The following is a 15,127-nucleotide window of genomic DNA, read 5'->3' as shown; positions in this document are numbered from 1 at the left end:
CTTTGAAATGTTGCAGATGTTTTAAGGCTATAAAGAGCATCATAAATCTTTAGTCAAAAAATATTTGCTTATCCCCTCCAAAAACTTGATGACGTCAGCTCAAAAGTTTGTGGAATAAATCATATCTAAAATGTACAAAATATGATGAGCCTGTACTTGTGATCTATCACTCCATTCATATTTTTTGGATTTGCATATACAGGGTGACTCAAAAAAATTAATGAATGCGTAAATATATTTTATTGATTTAATCAGGAACTACAAAACCGAATGCTCTGAAATCTTGCAGATGTTTTAAGGTCATAAAGAGCATAATAAATGTTTAGTCAAAATATATTTGCTTATCCCCTCCAAAAACTTGATGACGTCAGCTCGAAAGTTTGCCGAATAAATCATATCTAAAATGTACAAAATATGATGAGCCTGTACTTGTGATCTATCACTCCATTCATATTTTTTGGATTTGCATATACAGAGTGACTCAAAAAAATTAATGAATGCGTAAATATATTTTATTGATTTAATCAGGAACTACAAAACGGAATGCTCTGACATCTTGCAGATGTTTTAAGGTTATAAAGAGCATAATAAATGTTTAGTCAAAATATATTTGCTTATCCCCTCCAAAAACTTGATGACGTCAGCTCGAAAATTTGCCGAATAAATCATATCTAAAATGTACAAAATATGATCAGTCTGTACTTGTGATCTATCACTCCATTCATATTTTTTGGATTTGCATATACAGGGTGATTCAAGAAAATAAATGAAAGCGTAAATTTATTTTACTGATTTACTCAGGAACTACAAAACCGAATGCTTCGAAATCTTGAAGACATTTTAAAATTATCATAAGCATGGTAAATTTTTGATCAAAACGTATTTGGTCGTCCCCCCTAAAAAATTTATGATGTCACCACAAAATTTAGCTGAAAAAATCCTATCTAAAATGTACAAAATATGGTGAGTCTCTTCTTGTGATTTATCATTCCATTCAAATTTTTTCGATTTGCATATACAGGGTGACTCAAAAAAATTAATGAATGCGTAAATTTATTTTATTGATTTAATCAGGAACTACAAAACCGAATGCTTTGAAATCTTCCAGATGTTTTAAGGTTATAAAGAGCATAACAAATTTTTAGTCAAAATATATTTGGTTATCTTCTACAAAAAACTGATGACGTCAGCTCAAAAGTTTGCCGAATAAATCGTATCTAAAATGTACAAAATATGATGAGTCTGTACTTGTGATTTATCATTCCATTCATATTTTTGGATTTGCATATGCAGGGTGACTCAAAAAAATTAATGAAGGCGTGAATTTATTTTATCGATTTAATCAGGAATTACAAAACCGAATGCTTTGAAATCTTGGGAATATTTTAAAGTTATTATAAGCATGGTAAACTTTTGTTCAAAATGTATTTGTTCATCCCTCCTAAAAAAATTGATGACGTCACCCTTAAATTTTGCTGAATAAATCCTATCTAAAATGCAAAAAATATGATGAGTTTGTACTTGTGATTTATCATTCCATTCATATTTTTTAGATTTTCTTAAGAGGTGGTTCAAAAAAATTAATGAAGTCAATTTATTTTATTGATTAAATTAAAAGCAACACTTATTATTAGTATTACACCCCAACCAACCCAATTTGGTAGACACAAAATTTGTTAAAGGAAAAACTCGGTTGAAACATAAGGGTAGCAGGCTTATTTACATCGACTTTAACATTACAGACCTGCATTTGTTTTATGCGTTCACTTGATTCCGCGAATGTGAAATAGACATGTTTATAATCAACCAATTGTGAATTTCACCGTCAAGAATTAAAATAAAACCCAATGTTTTATATAATAAGCGGAAGTCGAAGCAATAAAACCGACGGTCGTTTTGTTTACAGTTTCTCTGTTTGGCTCTCATGTATGCTGTTACGCCTGTCATCTTAAATTAAGAATGTTTATACATACACGATTTTCAGTTGCCTCTGATACGTAGGTATACGTGAGTAAATTGTTTCGTTATTTTATTGATTATTACAAATCAATATTCAAACGACCCAATTCATTTTCCCGAAAATTTGAGAATATAATAATTTTATTCTTAGTATTACACTACATCTATCCCAACTGATATACGTGTCCTTGCAAAAATGTTGATGACGTCATCGCAATTTTTTTTTAAATTCCCACTACAAAAATGTAATGAGAAAAAAAACACAATAGGCATGCAGTCGTCAAGTTTCCGACAGCTAGGGAAGTACTGTCTAAACTCTTTAGACCAATTTTTATTAACTACCAAATCAACTGAACTTAATCTAGCTACCTTACCGCGTGTCTTCACTCAGACCAAAAAAACAATAGCAAACAAGTGAACTTCACTACTAACCGTCTCACTAGATACAGTGATAACCCAAACATCCCGCCTTGAATTGACGTGAAAAATACCCATAGGGGCGTTGTAGCTCGACTAGGAACCCCACACTCCGCTTCCGCCACGTTTTTCTGTTTTATTTAACCTCAATTCCATTAAATGTTCAATTTCTATGACTCTGATATTAACGACCACTGAACAAGTGTTAAAGTTTCAAAAGAGCAATAAACAACATTTCTTATTTGAGATTAAAATTGGACATCAGATAATTTACATGATGGAAACATTCATCAACAAAGTATGTACATGATCAAAAACTAGCAAAGATTTATAAAAATATAAGATCTGGTGTGACATTAACTTGTGCAAATAAAAATATTACATGAGGTTAAAACTGTAGAGCATGGAAATTTACATTCAATTAAAATTATACAACAAAGAAAATTGCTGAGGTTAAAATTGTGAGGTAGAGAAAAGTTGTATAAGGTGAAAAATTGCAAAGCTAACAAAATTTACATGAGATTAATATTTGCCACATTTTATCAACGATTCAAACATAGAATTTACATATTTTTTATGTTAAATTATGTCTTGATCCAAGTGATTGGTTACTTAAAACAATTAGCTTTGAGAGTTTATAATATTGTGAACTGCTTACCCCAAGCAAAACACATGATAAATAAACACAAATAATATCCAGTCAGCGTTGCGAGGAAAAGGCGTCTCGGAGATTCATAACTTAAACAAAAGGTGTTATCCTGACTAAATGAATTTCATGAAATCTCCTAGTAAGTATCTGTTACATTTTGTTACAATCAGTTAACGATTAAAATCCTCACATGAACCATGAACTTACAAACAATGAATTAAATTTACACGGGTTGGCGTCGTTCAAAATTCACGTTTTCCGATTAAAAAGCCGCAAGAATTAGCTGCGCGTATTGGGGAAGACTGGACGTAGCCGTTACGATTAATTGTGGTTAAACAAAGGCTTCCTCGGTTTGATTAACTACCAAGGCAACTAATTTAATCTAGCTAACTTAGAGCGTCTTTTTCACCATACTTCCACCGAACCAAACAAATAATGACGCTTTCACCATGTTATCGCATTCCTCTATCTTATCTACTACTACCGTCCTCTCATAACCACCCCTCTGTCTAAAATCTCAAGCAGGCTACACACTACTCAAAGGCGCCAACGTGCACATGGTTGCCTATGTTTAACGATTTTTTGTAATGATTTTTTTTTCAAATTCAAATTATTCAATTGTGATTTCGCGCCACTGTTAATTAATTTCAAAGCGAAAATTTTATTCAAACTCGGTCACCACAAGAGTACCCACAAATTCCCCTAGAAGAGCTACCACCTATCAGAAAAAGAACTAAACTTGCACATGGTTGCCTATGTTTAACGATTTTCTTAAATCTTTTTTCAAATTCAAATTATTCAAATGCGATTTCGCGCCGCTGTTTTTTTCAGCGCGAAATTTTAATTCAAATTTGATTACCACAATGCAATGATGAATCATAAATAAAAACTCATCATATTTTGCACATTCTGGGTAGAATTTATTCGTCAAAATTTTTAGATAACGTCATCAATATTTTGGGGGGAATAAACAGATTTATTTTGATTAACAATTTACCATGGTTACAATAACTTCAAAAAGTCTGCAAGATTTCAAAGTATTCAGTTTTGCAATTATTGATTTAAACAATAAAATAAATTAACTCAGTCATTAATTGTTTGAGACACTATGTATAAGCAAATTCAAAAAATATGAATGGAGTGGTAAATCACAAGTAGAGACTCATCATATTTTGTACATTTTAGATAGGATTTATTGGGAATAATTTTGAGCTGCTTTGTAATTTTGATTTTTGATATTCTTAATACAAAGACAAAATTCTACTACGTCGGCCCAGTACTTTCTGTCTAATAAAATTCCGTGACGGCAGACAGACAGACAGACGGATAAACTGACAGACAGATAGACGGACGCACGGACAGACCGATGGAAACGGGAGACCCATTTCTTCGTACTTCGTACTCGCTTACGCTCAAGAAGTAAAATCACACCAAATTTTGCATTTTATCAGTTTTTTTAACAAATAAAATGTCTAATAGTGAAACAAAATTTATTCCTCCAGAATTACGGCATTTTGCACAAAAATTACCTGCTGTGGCATAAAATTGTAAAGCAACGTACAACTTATTCATTGGTGTCACATGGTCATCACTATAACTACTTTCAAAAAATTTCTGGTAATTCCCATCGAAACTTGTTCGGTGGCTATTGCAATAAATACTTTCATTTGCCAGTGGCGCCGCCACAGGTCGGAAAGTGGGTCATTTTCGAAAAATAATCATAGAAAAAACTTGTTCATTGTGTTTTGTGTTTATCACTAATTGTGAAAGTTCTATTGATAAATGTGTCTTTGTGTGAGATACATAGATAACAACTTTGTTCATCTTCCCTCTGGTAAGTACCTTAGATTTTGTCTATGATGTAGTTTCTTGAATTGTGACATATTAATACCATTATTTAAGTTTAGGCTATCTTTAAGCATAGAATATACTGTTTGTTGCGCCACACTATATACAAATCTATACTGTGGTTGCGCGCTGATCTTATTCTACTCTTTCTACACCTCTGCGCTTAGTTGGTTACCTACATCTTTTACGTTTTTCTTGCTATCTTGCGTATTTACACTCTTGTCCCCTTTCTATTAACACAAAAAATAAAATGGCTAGGATCCAGCGGTTTTATTGTTGGAAAAAAAGGTTTTTCATTTTTTATTTACTTAGCTACACTATAAAATATGTGAAATGTAATAATTATTACACTGTTGGATTAGATTATTACATATTTTTATTTTTTACTTATGTAATTTGCACTTATTTTGTACTGCTTTTTCCTTTTTCCTTTTTATTTATTTGTTATTAGGTTATTACAAACAGGCAATACTCAGTTGGTTACTGTAGGACTGCTGGACAATCAACAGGTTATTACGACTATTTTTATTTTTAAAAAGCTAAACTATACTTTGATTATAAAAAAACTTTCAGGTGGGTAGTCTGCGGGTATCTTCGAACTTTTGCAAACATTTTTCTTTTTTTCAGAAATAACACCCCCGCAGAAATAACATCACCAGAAGTTTTCATCACAGCACTAAAAATAATGAAACAAAAACCCAAAATTTATAAGCATTTTCTAAATTTTTCTTCTGCGTCCAAAAATGATTGCATTTTCTTGCTCTCCTTCTGCGTTCGACTCACCAACTGTTCGAAGGGTATCTCGCCGCCATATTCTTTGGGTAAACAAGATGCTGGCACACACTCTTCGTGAAACTTTTCAAGTTTCATTCCTGAAGGATGTGGATGAACCTGTAACCGAAGAACTCGATAACGTAGAACCATGTGTTGATAAATTCCAAGTACCAGTTTCAAGATTTCGCTGTTGATAAACCTTTTGAACAGATTAAGGCCTCGATAAAAAATGTAGTTGGTGTTTAAAACGTGAGCCGCTCTTATTTTCAGCGGCAATGCTTCTTGGATAAACTTCAGATATGCAAGAGCGAGGTCCATTTTAATGCATGTGAGGTGCATGAAACCAACCCCTTCCATATCAACCACCGCGACTATGTCGCTTGGAGGGTCGTCAATTTGAACCATGTGTATGTACATAATAGCCAACTTTATCGCAGGCAAAAGTTGTACATTTCGGTAATTAGTGTCAGTTAATTTTCCAAAAACTACAACTGATTTATTGTCTATTCTGTTAGGAAGTATACACACGCCTCTAGAATCACTTTTTATTCAAAAAACTAATAATAATAATACCAACGGTACTTACGCGACTTTTTGTATATTTTTTATCGGTTCACTGTTCAAATCGATGTTGTTAAAAATTTTTGGATATCCATTCTTAATTCTGAAATAAGCCTCGATTATTTGTTTCGCCTTATCTATTTTGTTTTCACTTGAGATTAAAAATATCACAATAAATTCATCCTGCAGCAGCGGAAGCGATGTTGTTTGTAACCAGTCCCTGATGGTATCAACAGCAATTTGGGAAGTTTTTCCCTCTGCGATAATAGTTTGGGCTTTAAAGGAAAACGGTAAAGCCATGTCAAAACACTGACAACTTGTACAACACTTTTCCCGACACAAAGATTGACCAGCTTTTTCGGATGTGCTGTTGATCCCCAGTCGCATAAAAACAGGTTTCTCAAGGTTTGTTTCAGACGATATTATTAAGGATATATTAAATAATAACTTAATTAGTCTATTTCCAGCGTACTTGCTACCTGCAATTAAAAAATTGGTCCAAGGTTATTTAGACAGAACTTCTCTCGCCCTTGAAGTTGAATAAACCATATCTAGCTTTTTCGAAAAAATACAAAATTTGGTTTTGAGATTTTTTTATGAGAACCTCTTGAGTTAAAATAAACATATGTATATAATGTTGAAATAAATGTAAAAAAGTGTGCTTTGCGTTTGTTTCAAATGAGTTTTTTCTTTACAAAATTATTAAATATTGTATGTCCAAATTTTCGGGAAAATGGAGCGAACCGTTCCTGATTTAATAAAAAAAATTGGTTATTTCAATAGGACTTCCTTCGCAGTATCATCATATTTTGTACATAGGACTTTTTCAGCAAAATTTTGGGGTGACGTCATCAATTTATTATGGGGATGAGCAAACACATTTTATCAAAAATTTACCATGCTTATCATAACTGTAAACCATCTGCAAGATTTCAGAGCATTCGGTTTTGCAGATTCCAAATTAAATTGCAAAATGTTGTTTCATAATTTTGATTTTTTTTTTTTCAAAAATCTGGACGTTTCGGGTAAAAACTTAATTCGAAGTCGTAAACTACATGTGTAGGACTATGTTATTTTATACAATTTAAAACCCATTTACTATGTACAATTTTGAAGTGACGTCATCACATTATTGGGGGGGGGGGTTAGACAAATTTTGGTTAGCGTGTTACCACCTACATGATATTCCTAATATAAATACAAAATTCGACAACAATCGGTGCAGTACTTTCGGGGATTATCTGTCTAGTAAAAACCAGGGACGGCAGACAGACAGATGGACAAACAGACAGACGGAAACGGGAGACTTATTTCTTTGTACTCTAGCGGTCATGAAAGGTCGAGAAAACGTAAAAGTAGAGAGTTGGCCGATGGACTCGATTACAATAAAATGGCTAGAATCAAGCCGTTTTATTGTTGAAGAAAAAGGTTTTTCATTTTTTATTTACTTAGGTACATTATAAAATATGTGAAATGTATAAATTATTACACTATTAGATTGGATTATTGTATAAATATCAGCAGATTATTAGGACTACATATTAGTATTTTTAAAAACTAAACTATACTTTCATTATAAAAAACTTTCAGGTGGATAGTCTAAGGGTATTGGAAATAATTAACTAGGTACCGAGCAATCTCACTGCTAAGCAAATATAAGAAGTAACTCCTCTTCGAACTTCTTTTTTTTTCAGAAAAAACACCCCAGCAAGAAATACCACCACCAGAAGTTTTCGTCACAGCATCTCAAAATAATGAAACAAAATTTATAAGCATTTTCTAAGCTTTTCTTCCGCGTCCAAAAATGGTTGCATTTTCTTATTGTCCTTCTGGGTTCGACTCACCAGCTGCTCGAAGGGCACCTCACCGCCATATTCTTTGGGTAGACAAGATGCTGGCACCCATTCTTCGTGAAAATGTTCTAATTTCATATCTGAAGAATGTGGATGAACCTGTAACCGAAGAACTCGATAGTGTAAAAACATGTCTTGATAAATTCCGATAAAAGTACCAGTTTCAAGATCTCGGTACCGATAAACCTTTTAAACAGATTTAGAGCTCGATAAAAAATGTAGTTGGTATTTAAAATGTGAGCCGCTCTTATTTTCAGCGGCAATCCTTCTTGGATAAATTTCAGAAATGCGAGAACGGGTTCCATTTTAATACACGTGAGGTGCATGAAACCAACCTAAAATTTCAGGTGTTCAGTTAAAAGGTAATTTGTTTGTTATTTGCAGATACCCCTTGCATATCAACCACCGCGACGATGTCGCTTGGAGGATCTTCAATTTGAACCATGTGTACGTACATAAAACATAATTTTATCAAAGGCAAAAGTTCTACATTTCGGTAATTAGTGTCTGTTAATTTTCCAAAAACTACAACTGATTTATTGTCTATTCTGTTAGGAAGTATACACACGCCTCTAGAATCACTTTTTATTCAAAAAACTAATAATAATAATACCAACGGTACTTACGCGACTTTTTGTATATTTTTTATCGGTTCACTGTCCAAATCGATGTTGTTAAAAACGTTTGGATATCCATTTTTAACTTTGAAATAAGCCTCGATTATTTGTTTCGCCTTATCTATTTTATTTTCACTTGAGATTAAAAATATCACAATAAATTCATCCTGCAGCAGCGGAAGCGATGTGGTTCGTAACCACCCTCTAATGGTATTAACATCACTTTGGGAAGTTCTTCCCTCTGCGATAATGGTTTGTGCTTGAAAAGCAAACGGTAAAGCCATGTCAAAGCACTCACAACTTATGCAACTCTTTCCCCGAACCATAAGATTGGCCAGCTTTTTCTGATATGCTGTTGATCCCCAATCGAATAAAAACTGGTTTCTCAAGGTTTGTTTCATTAAGTAATAACTTAATTGATAGATATATTTCTAGGGTACTTGCTATTTACAATTAAAAAATTGGTCGAAGGTTATTTCGGTAGAACTTCCCTGGCTCCTGCAGTAGAACCATATCCAGCTTTTACAAAATTTGATTTTGCAATTTTTTTATGAGAACCCCTATAAGTAAAAATAAAAAAGTTATTTATGCATCAAGGGAATAAACTGTCATATTAATCCTGAAATTGTAAGTGATGCCCGAGCGACCGAAAGGAAAGAGGGATTAAGAAAGTTTATTCCAGAGATGCATACAAAACTTTCCGCTCAACCGGTTAAATTAACAATAAATTACAAACGAAAATGATGATTCCGTGTTACGGATATATTTAAATAAAGTGAGCTGACAGTTATCAAGGAACGAGTTTGTTGTGTGACAAAAAAAAAAACACTCGATATATTCAATTGGAGTTAATTTTATGAATAAAATCGTTAAAAAATGTTGTTTGCATTTAGATAAGATGCCTTTAACGCCTGAAAAACAATACTGCACAGTTTCCTCTGCCATACTGGGATATGAAACCCTGGAAAACTTTTCAGCGATAGCCACTCATTATTTAGTATCATGATAGGTGGAATGTTACGGCGGTGGAAACAAGTAATTTCGTATCACTTCACAGGAAATTCCACAAGTGGACAGTCATTAGGAGATCACATTAAAGAATTAACAATTTTAGCCACAAAAACGAATCCAAATATTGTAAATATGATGACAGATATGGGTGCAGCAAATCAGGCGTTGTGGAAATATTTTGGCATTAAATGTAGACAAATTGTTCTTCAAAATTTCATTTCTAATCCAGCTGATGAATCAAAAAATATATATTTCATGGCAAAGCCTTCTCACATTTACAAAAATATTAGGTCTGCATTGGTAAATAACAAAATTATGATAATTCCGGACGAGTTTGTTAATAAATATGCATTACCAAGCAATGAGGTTAACATTGAGGACTTTGCGGAATTTCAAGAAAATTTCGAATTAAAATTAGCACCAAAATTAAATTAAGTAGTGATTTGTACAATCTGACTCATTTTGACAAAATGAAAGTTTCTTTAGCATGTAATTTATTAAGTTTTTATGTAAGGGCTCGAATTTTTGTGTAATACAAACGTAGCTATTGTTGACCGTGATGCTTATACTACTGCTTGGTTTATCAAAATTTTAAGTACATGGTTCCGTATCATGTCGTCGCGATGTGACATTTCGGCTATTAGCAAATCTAATTTATGTGAATACAAAAACACTTTGAAATTTTTGCAAGAAATTATTGTTTTACAGTGGTGTCGCGATAATCCGAATCAACGCTAATCCGAATGTTCCCATAATCCGGATCAAATTATTTTCTCACAGTGTATTTTATAATTCGGATTTTTTTGAATTTAGTGATCCGAATTCACAGAATTACAAATAAGTGGCTCCAGACAAAACAATTTTTTTGCTGTGTACGCATTTAATAACGTCCGAGGCTCAGTCAATCCGTCTTTTAGCATTAGAAATGGCACCTCGCAAACGAAACCACAAGAAAGACTTGGCACTAAAGTATGATGTGAGAACTTCCACTATAAGTGACATTAAAAAAAATAAGGATAAAATTAACAAGTAAGTAATATTGGAAATCTCGAAGTAAATGTCAGCGAAGTTATTGACTGGCTCGACGGCGACAAAGTCGGTAAAAATTAAAAACGAAGGTGCCATTAAAGCTCTTAATCTTGCCAACAATGGGCAGCAGAAAATAATGTATCGTTGGAAGATAAAATGACTCTTCAAAAATTAAAAGAAGAAGCTTATATAAACCAGCGGCATGCTGTTCACCAACAGTAGGTACAGTCCTGGCTACGATAAGCAGAACACGCTCCGAAATCCAAACTCGAAAATCGAGAGATATCGAGCGTCAAAAGCGAAAGAGAAGTAGTAGAAAACAAAGAAGTGAAGTGGAATAAGAGTAAGAAGCACCAAGAAGTGTAAGGACAGCAATTATTAGGGAAAATGAGGAATCAAAAGAACCTAACCTCCAAAGAGATAGTCTGGGTGACAGTTCTTATCGCGGCACGAAGTAAACAACACAGGGACGTACTAGATAGGTACACAGGAAACAAGAAAGTCGGCCAGGGAATGCTAAACGAGAATCCTGAACCGGAAAAAGGACACAAACTAGCAATAGAAGAACAAGACAACCAGAAACGAAAAAGAGAAACCTCCTTTTCACCATCACCGGAAGGTCAAAGAGTACAGAGGAAGCAGAAGAGGGTACAAGCAGGAGACATGGACGAAGTAAAGAATATGTTCAAAACGTTAATGGAGGAAATCGCAGAAATGAAAAGAGACCAAAGAGCATACCAAACAGAAGTAACAACACTAAGAGAAGAAAACCAAAGACTGACCGAAAGATTAGAAAGAGTGGAGCAACACTTAGAAAAACTGGAAAAAGCAGAAAGGAGAAACAACATCGTAATCAAAGGAGGGAAACTACAAGGAAGTGAAATAACAGCAGAGGTGGAAGAACTCCTAAAAAATAAGGTAGGAATCCAAACTAAGATACAAGACGCAAGATTAGTCAGCGAAAAATACGACATAGTAGTAGCAAAGATAGAGAACTGGGACACAAAAAGAGCAATCATGAAACAGAAGAACAAATTAAAAGGATCAAAAACGTTTATTGAAGACGATTACACCAAACAAGAGAGCGAGATACAGAAGAAAATAAGAGGAATAGCAGCAGCGGAAAAAGGGAAAGGAGTCGAGGCAAAAGTAGGGTACAAAAAGATGATATGGGCAGGAGAAGTCTGGCATTGGGACACTAAATTAGACAAATTAGTGAAAGCACCGTCGCACCCCAAGGAAAATCCAAAAAACTAATAGAGGAAGAAACCACACACCGGAAAACAATGACGACGTATGCAAAGCTCATGGATGACCCGATAGGAATTACGAAGAGAAAGAAAAACTCGAAAATTAGAATAGGAACATGGAATGTTCGAGGAACATATAGCGAAGGAAAACTCAAACAATTAGTTCAAGCATTACAAAGGTATAATATAGATGTAGCAGCTATACAAGAGACGAAACAAAAAGGCAAATTCATCACTGAAATAGACAACTACATATTATTTAATAGCGGAATTGACAACAGAGAACTAGGAACAGGATTCATGGTGAAGAAGAGCCTGAAAGGAGCAGTAATTACCTTCAAACCAATCTCAGAAAGAATGAGCTATATAAGATTGAGAAGTAAGTATAGGAAAATAAGCCTACTGAATATACATGCACCGACTGAAGAGAAAGATCTAGAAGTAAAAACAAAATATTACGAAGAACTAGAAAGAGAATATGTGAAAATACCAAAGCATGACATTAAAATGGTTATAGGAGACGCCAACGCAATGATAGGTAAAGAGAATTGCTACAGGCCAACAATCGGGAAAGAAAACAAACACAAAAAAACGAATCAAAATGGTGAAAAACTGATAGAGTTTGCAGAAGAAAACAAAATGGTAGTCAAAAGCACCTTCTTCGCGCAGAAAGAGATCTACAAAGGCACATGGATGTCGCCTGACGGAAAAACGGTCAACCAAATAGACCACATACTGGTAGAAAGGAGAGATGCCCAACTAATAACCAGATTAAGAAGTTACAGGAGAGCAGAAGCGAATTCAGACCACTTTCTAGTAAGAGCAGACCTTAAACAAGAAATACCGAAGAAAAAAGAAGGAAAGAAGACGCAACGTGGTATAAATATAAACAAACTTAAGAAAGCTGAAGGACAACAAGAATACGAACAAAAGATGAATGAGAGAATAAGATCAACAGAGCAAGACATACCTATAGAAGAGAGGTGGGAAGAACTACAAGAGAACATATGGAAGACCTCGGAAGAAGTACTAGGGTTCGTCAAAAAAGACAACAAAAATAGAAACGAATGGTTTGACGAGGAATGTAGAAAAGCAATAGAAGCGGGGAAGTTAGCCAGACAGAAATATCTAAAATCAAAAAACGAGAAGAACCAAAAAGATTACCAAGAAAAAAGGAAAGAGTACAAGAAGATATGCAGAAATAAGAAACGAACAAAGATGGAAGAACAAATACGACAAATAGAAGAAAACTTCGACAAGAATTAAATAAGGAACGAGATGCTAAAGTACGGAGGAGAAGCAGTAGCATCAGAGATACATCGACTAGTGCTAGAATGTTGGAAGGAAGGAAAAATGCCAGAACAATGGAGTGAAGCAGTACTTTGCCCGATATTTAAAAAAGGAGATATTACGAAATGCGAAAATTATCGCGGTATCAACCGAAGACTAAAGCAGCATATGGAAAAAATAGTAGGAGAATATCAAGCAGGGTTTAGGAAAAATAGATCTACTGTGGACCAGATATTTATATTGAAGCAACTACAAGAAGTACATTACGAACAGGGAATCAACTTATACCTGCTGTTCCTAGACTTTAAAAAAGCCTATGACACGGTTAACAGGAAAGAACTGCTAGAAGCCATGCAAGAACTAGGAGTCCCAAGAAAACTAATAAAACTGACAAAGATGACCCTGCAGAGCACCAGAAACAGAGTCAGGATAAATGGTCTGTTGTCAGAACCATTACAAGTAAGAACAGGACTTCGGCAAGGAGATCCAATATCAACTACCCTGTTCAATCTAGTACTCGAAGCAATAATAAGGAGAAGTGGCATCCACAGAACGAGCACGATATACGAAAAAAGACACCAAAATATAGCCTTTGCAGATGACGTGACATGTATAACGAGAACAGAAGCAGAAATGAAGAAAATGACAAAAAATCTAATCAGAGAAGCGAAACGAATGGGTTTAGCGATCAACCAAGAGAAAACGAAGTTTATGAAGATGGAAACAAAACAAACCCCAGCAAAACCACTGAAAGTAACTACAGAAGAAGGAACAACATACGAATTCGAAGAAGTAAATAGGTTTAAATATCTAGGAGTAGTAATTACAAACAAAAACGAAATGAACGAAGAGATAGAAGAACGGATCGCGAAAGCAAACAAGAGTGTAGGAAGATTAAACAGATTTCTGAGGAGTAAGAATGTAACACGACGAACAAAGAAACAAGTATATAAGACAATAGTAAGACCTACAGTCCTGTACGCTAGTGAAACATGGACGCTAACGAACGAAAAGGAACAGAAGTTGGAAGAATGGGAACGCAAGATACTACGAAAGATATATGGAGGTATAAAAGAACTAGACCAATGGAGAAGAAGAACAAACCGAGAGATCGAGGAAATATACGGAGAACCAACAATCACGAAGATAATCAGAGCACAGAGAGTAAGATGGCTAGGCCACGTCGGAAGAGCACCAGAGGAAAGGACAATTGGGAAAGTATTAGACCGCCTAAAAGGTGGAAAGAAAAAGAGAGGAAGGCCAAAACTGAAGTGGATAGACGATCTTCGAAAAGATCTTCAAAACTTAGGCATTGAAGATTGGAGATCCAAAGCAGCCGACAGGAACAAATTGAAAAATTATTGTTAAAAAAGCCCAGGGCCTTTAAGGCCTGCAGAGCTGAATTTTATATATGCTGTTCACCAAACAAAAATTACAATTTTTTTTAAATCTAATGCAACATAATAATTTACTACGTACACTGTAATCAATATATTTTTTTTCACATTACTACCGTGTTTTTTATGCTTAGTAATTCGGATTATTTAATAATTCGGATCGGGTCGGTTTTAATTGATCCGAATTATCGCGATACCACTGTATTTAAAAATATCAATATTGGGAATGGAGGCTATTGGAAACCAGGACAAACAGATTTAATTTTGTCAACAAAAACTCTTTTAGATCTTCAGGAATACTTTTTGAACGTTAGAGGTTATAAATTTCAAGTCACAAGCTTAGATCATATAATAAATAGATACCACCACGCCGTGTTCGTTCCCTAGGAGAGCCTGTGACGACATCCTCCTGTCACACATCTCTCTTATGCATAGAGGGATTACAATGAAGCTATCCTTGCCTGATCACTAT

General features: G+C 34.4%; 3 protein-coding genes across 3 annotated transcripts; 1 reads left to right on the top strand and 2 right to left on the bottom strand.

Moving 5' to 3' along the window:
* Positions 1 to 5,383: 5,383 nt before the first annotated feature.
* LOC135138317 (alpha-tocopherol transfer protein-like) lies at positions 5,384 to 6,571 on the bottom strand. Its single transcript, XM_064068269.1, has 3 exons — positions 6,234 to 6,571; positions 5,819 to 6,179; positions 5,384 to 5,764 (listed from the first exon to the last, which is right to left on the bottom strand). Exons 1-3 carry the CDS (start codon positions 6,506 to 6,508, stop codon positions 5,579 to 5,581), a joined length of 822 nt encoding a protein of 273 aa, XP_063924339.1. The 5' UTR covers positions 6,509 to 6,571; the 3' UTR covers positions 5,384 to 5,578.
* Positions 6,572 to 7,704: 1,133 nt separating this feature from the next.
* Positions 7,705 to 8,975, bottom strand: LOC135138976 (alpha-tocopherol transfer protein-like). Its single transcript, XM_064069035.1, has 4 exons — positions 8,688 to 8,975; positions 8,450 to 8,633; positions 8,220 to 8,396; positions 7,705 to 8,160 (listed from the first exon to the last, which is right to left on the bottom strand). The coding sequence occupies exons 1-4, from the start codon at positions 8,960 to 8,962 to the stop codon at positions 7,975 to 7,977; spliced, it is 822 nt and encodes a 273-aa protein (XP_063925105.1). The 5' UTR covers positions 8,963 to 8,975; the 3' UTR covers positions 7,705 to 7,974.
* Positions 8,976 to 12,004: 3,029 nt separating this feature from the next.
* Positions 12,005 to 13,234, top strand: LOC135138562 (craniofacial development protein 2-like). Its single transcript, XM_064068544.1, has one exon. The coding sequence runs from the start codon at positions 12,005 to 12,007 to the stop codon at positions 13,232 to 13,234; it is 1,230 nt and encodes a 409-aa protein (XP_063924614.1).
* Positions 13,235 to 15,127: the final 1,893 nt, after the last annotated feature.

Source organism: Zophobas morio, unplaced genomic scaffold (genome assembly GCF_036711695.1).
Source record: "Zophobas morio isolate AGI-343-1 ecotype UQ-CSIRO unplaced genomic scaffold, CSIRO_AGI_Zmor_V1 ptg000030l, whole genome shotgun sequence".
Taxonomy (NCBI): Eukaryota; Metazoa; Arthropoda; class Insecta; order Coleoptera; family Tenebrionidae; genus Zophobas; species Zophobas morio.
The sequence above is the reverse complement of the archived record's forward strand: the minus strand, read 5'-3'. Positions and strand labels throughout refer to the sequence as shown.

Excerpts from the sequence above, each read along its gene's own strand:
- LOC135138976 (XM_064069035.1), bottom strand. The coding sequence starts at position 8,962 with ATGGCTTTACCGTTTGCTTTTCAAGCACAAACCATTATCGCAGAGGGA. Across the intron at positions 8,634-8,687 it reads AAAAATATACAAAAAGTCGC|AGGCGTGTGTATACTTCCTA; the intron begins GTAAGTACCGTT and ends AAGTGATTCTAG. Across the intron at positions 8,397-8,449 it reads CGGTGGTTGATATGCAAGGG|GTTGGTTTCATGCACCTCAC; the intron begins GTATCTGCAAAT and ends CTGAAATTTTAG.
- LOC135138317 (XM_064068269.1), bottom strand. The coding sequence starts at position 6,508 with ATGGCTTTACCGTTTTCCTTTAAAGCCCAAACTATTATCGCAGAGGGA. Across the intron at positions 6,180-6,233 it reads AAAAATATACAAAAAGTCGC|AGGCGTGTGTATACTTCCTA; the intron begins GTAAGTACCGTT and ends AAGTGATTCTAG. Across the intron at positions 5,765-5,818 it reads ACAGCGAAATCTTGAAACTG|GTTCATCCACATCCTTCAGG; the intron begins GTACTTGGAATT and ends CTTCGGTTACAG.
- LOC135138562 (XM_064068544.1), top strand. The coding sequence starts at position 12,005 with ATGACGACGTATGCAAAGCTCATGGATGACCCGATAGGAATTACGAAG.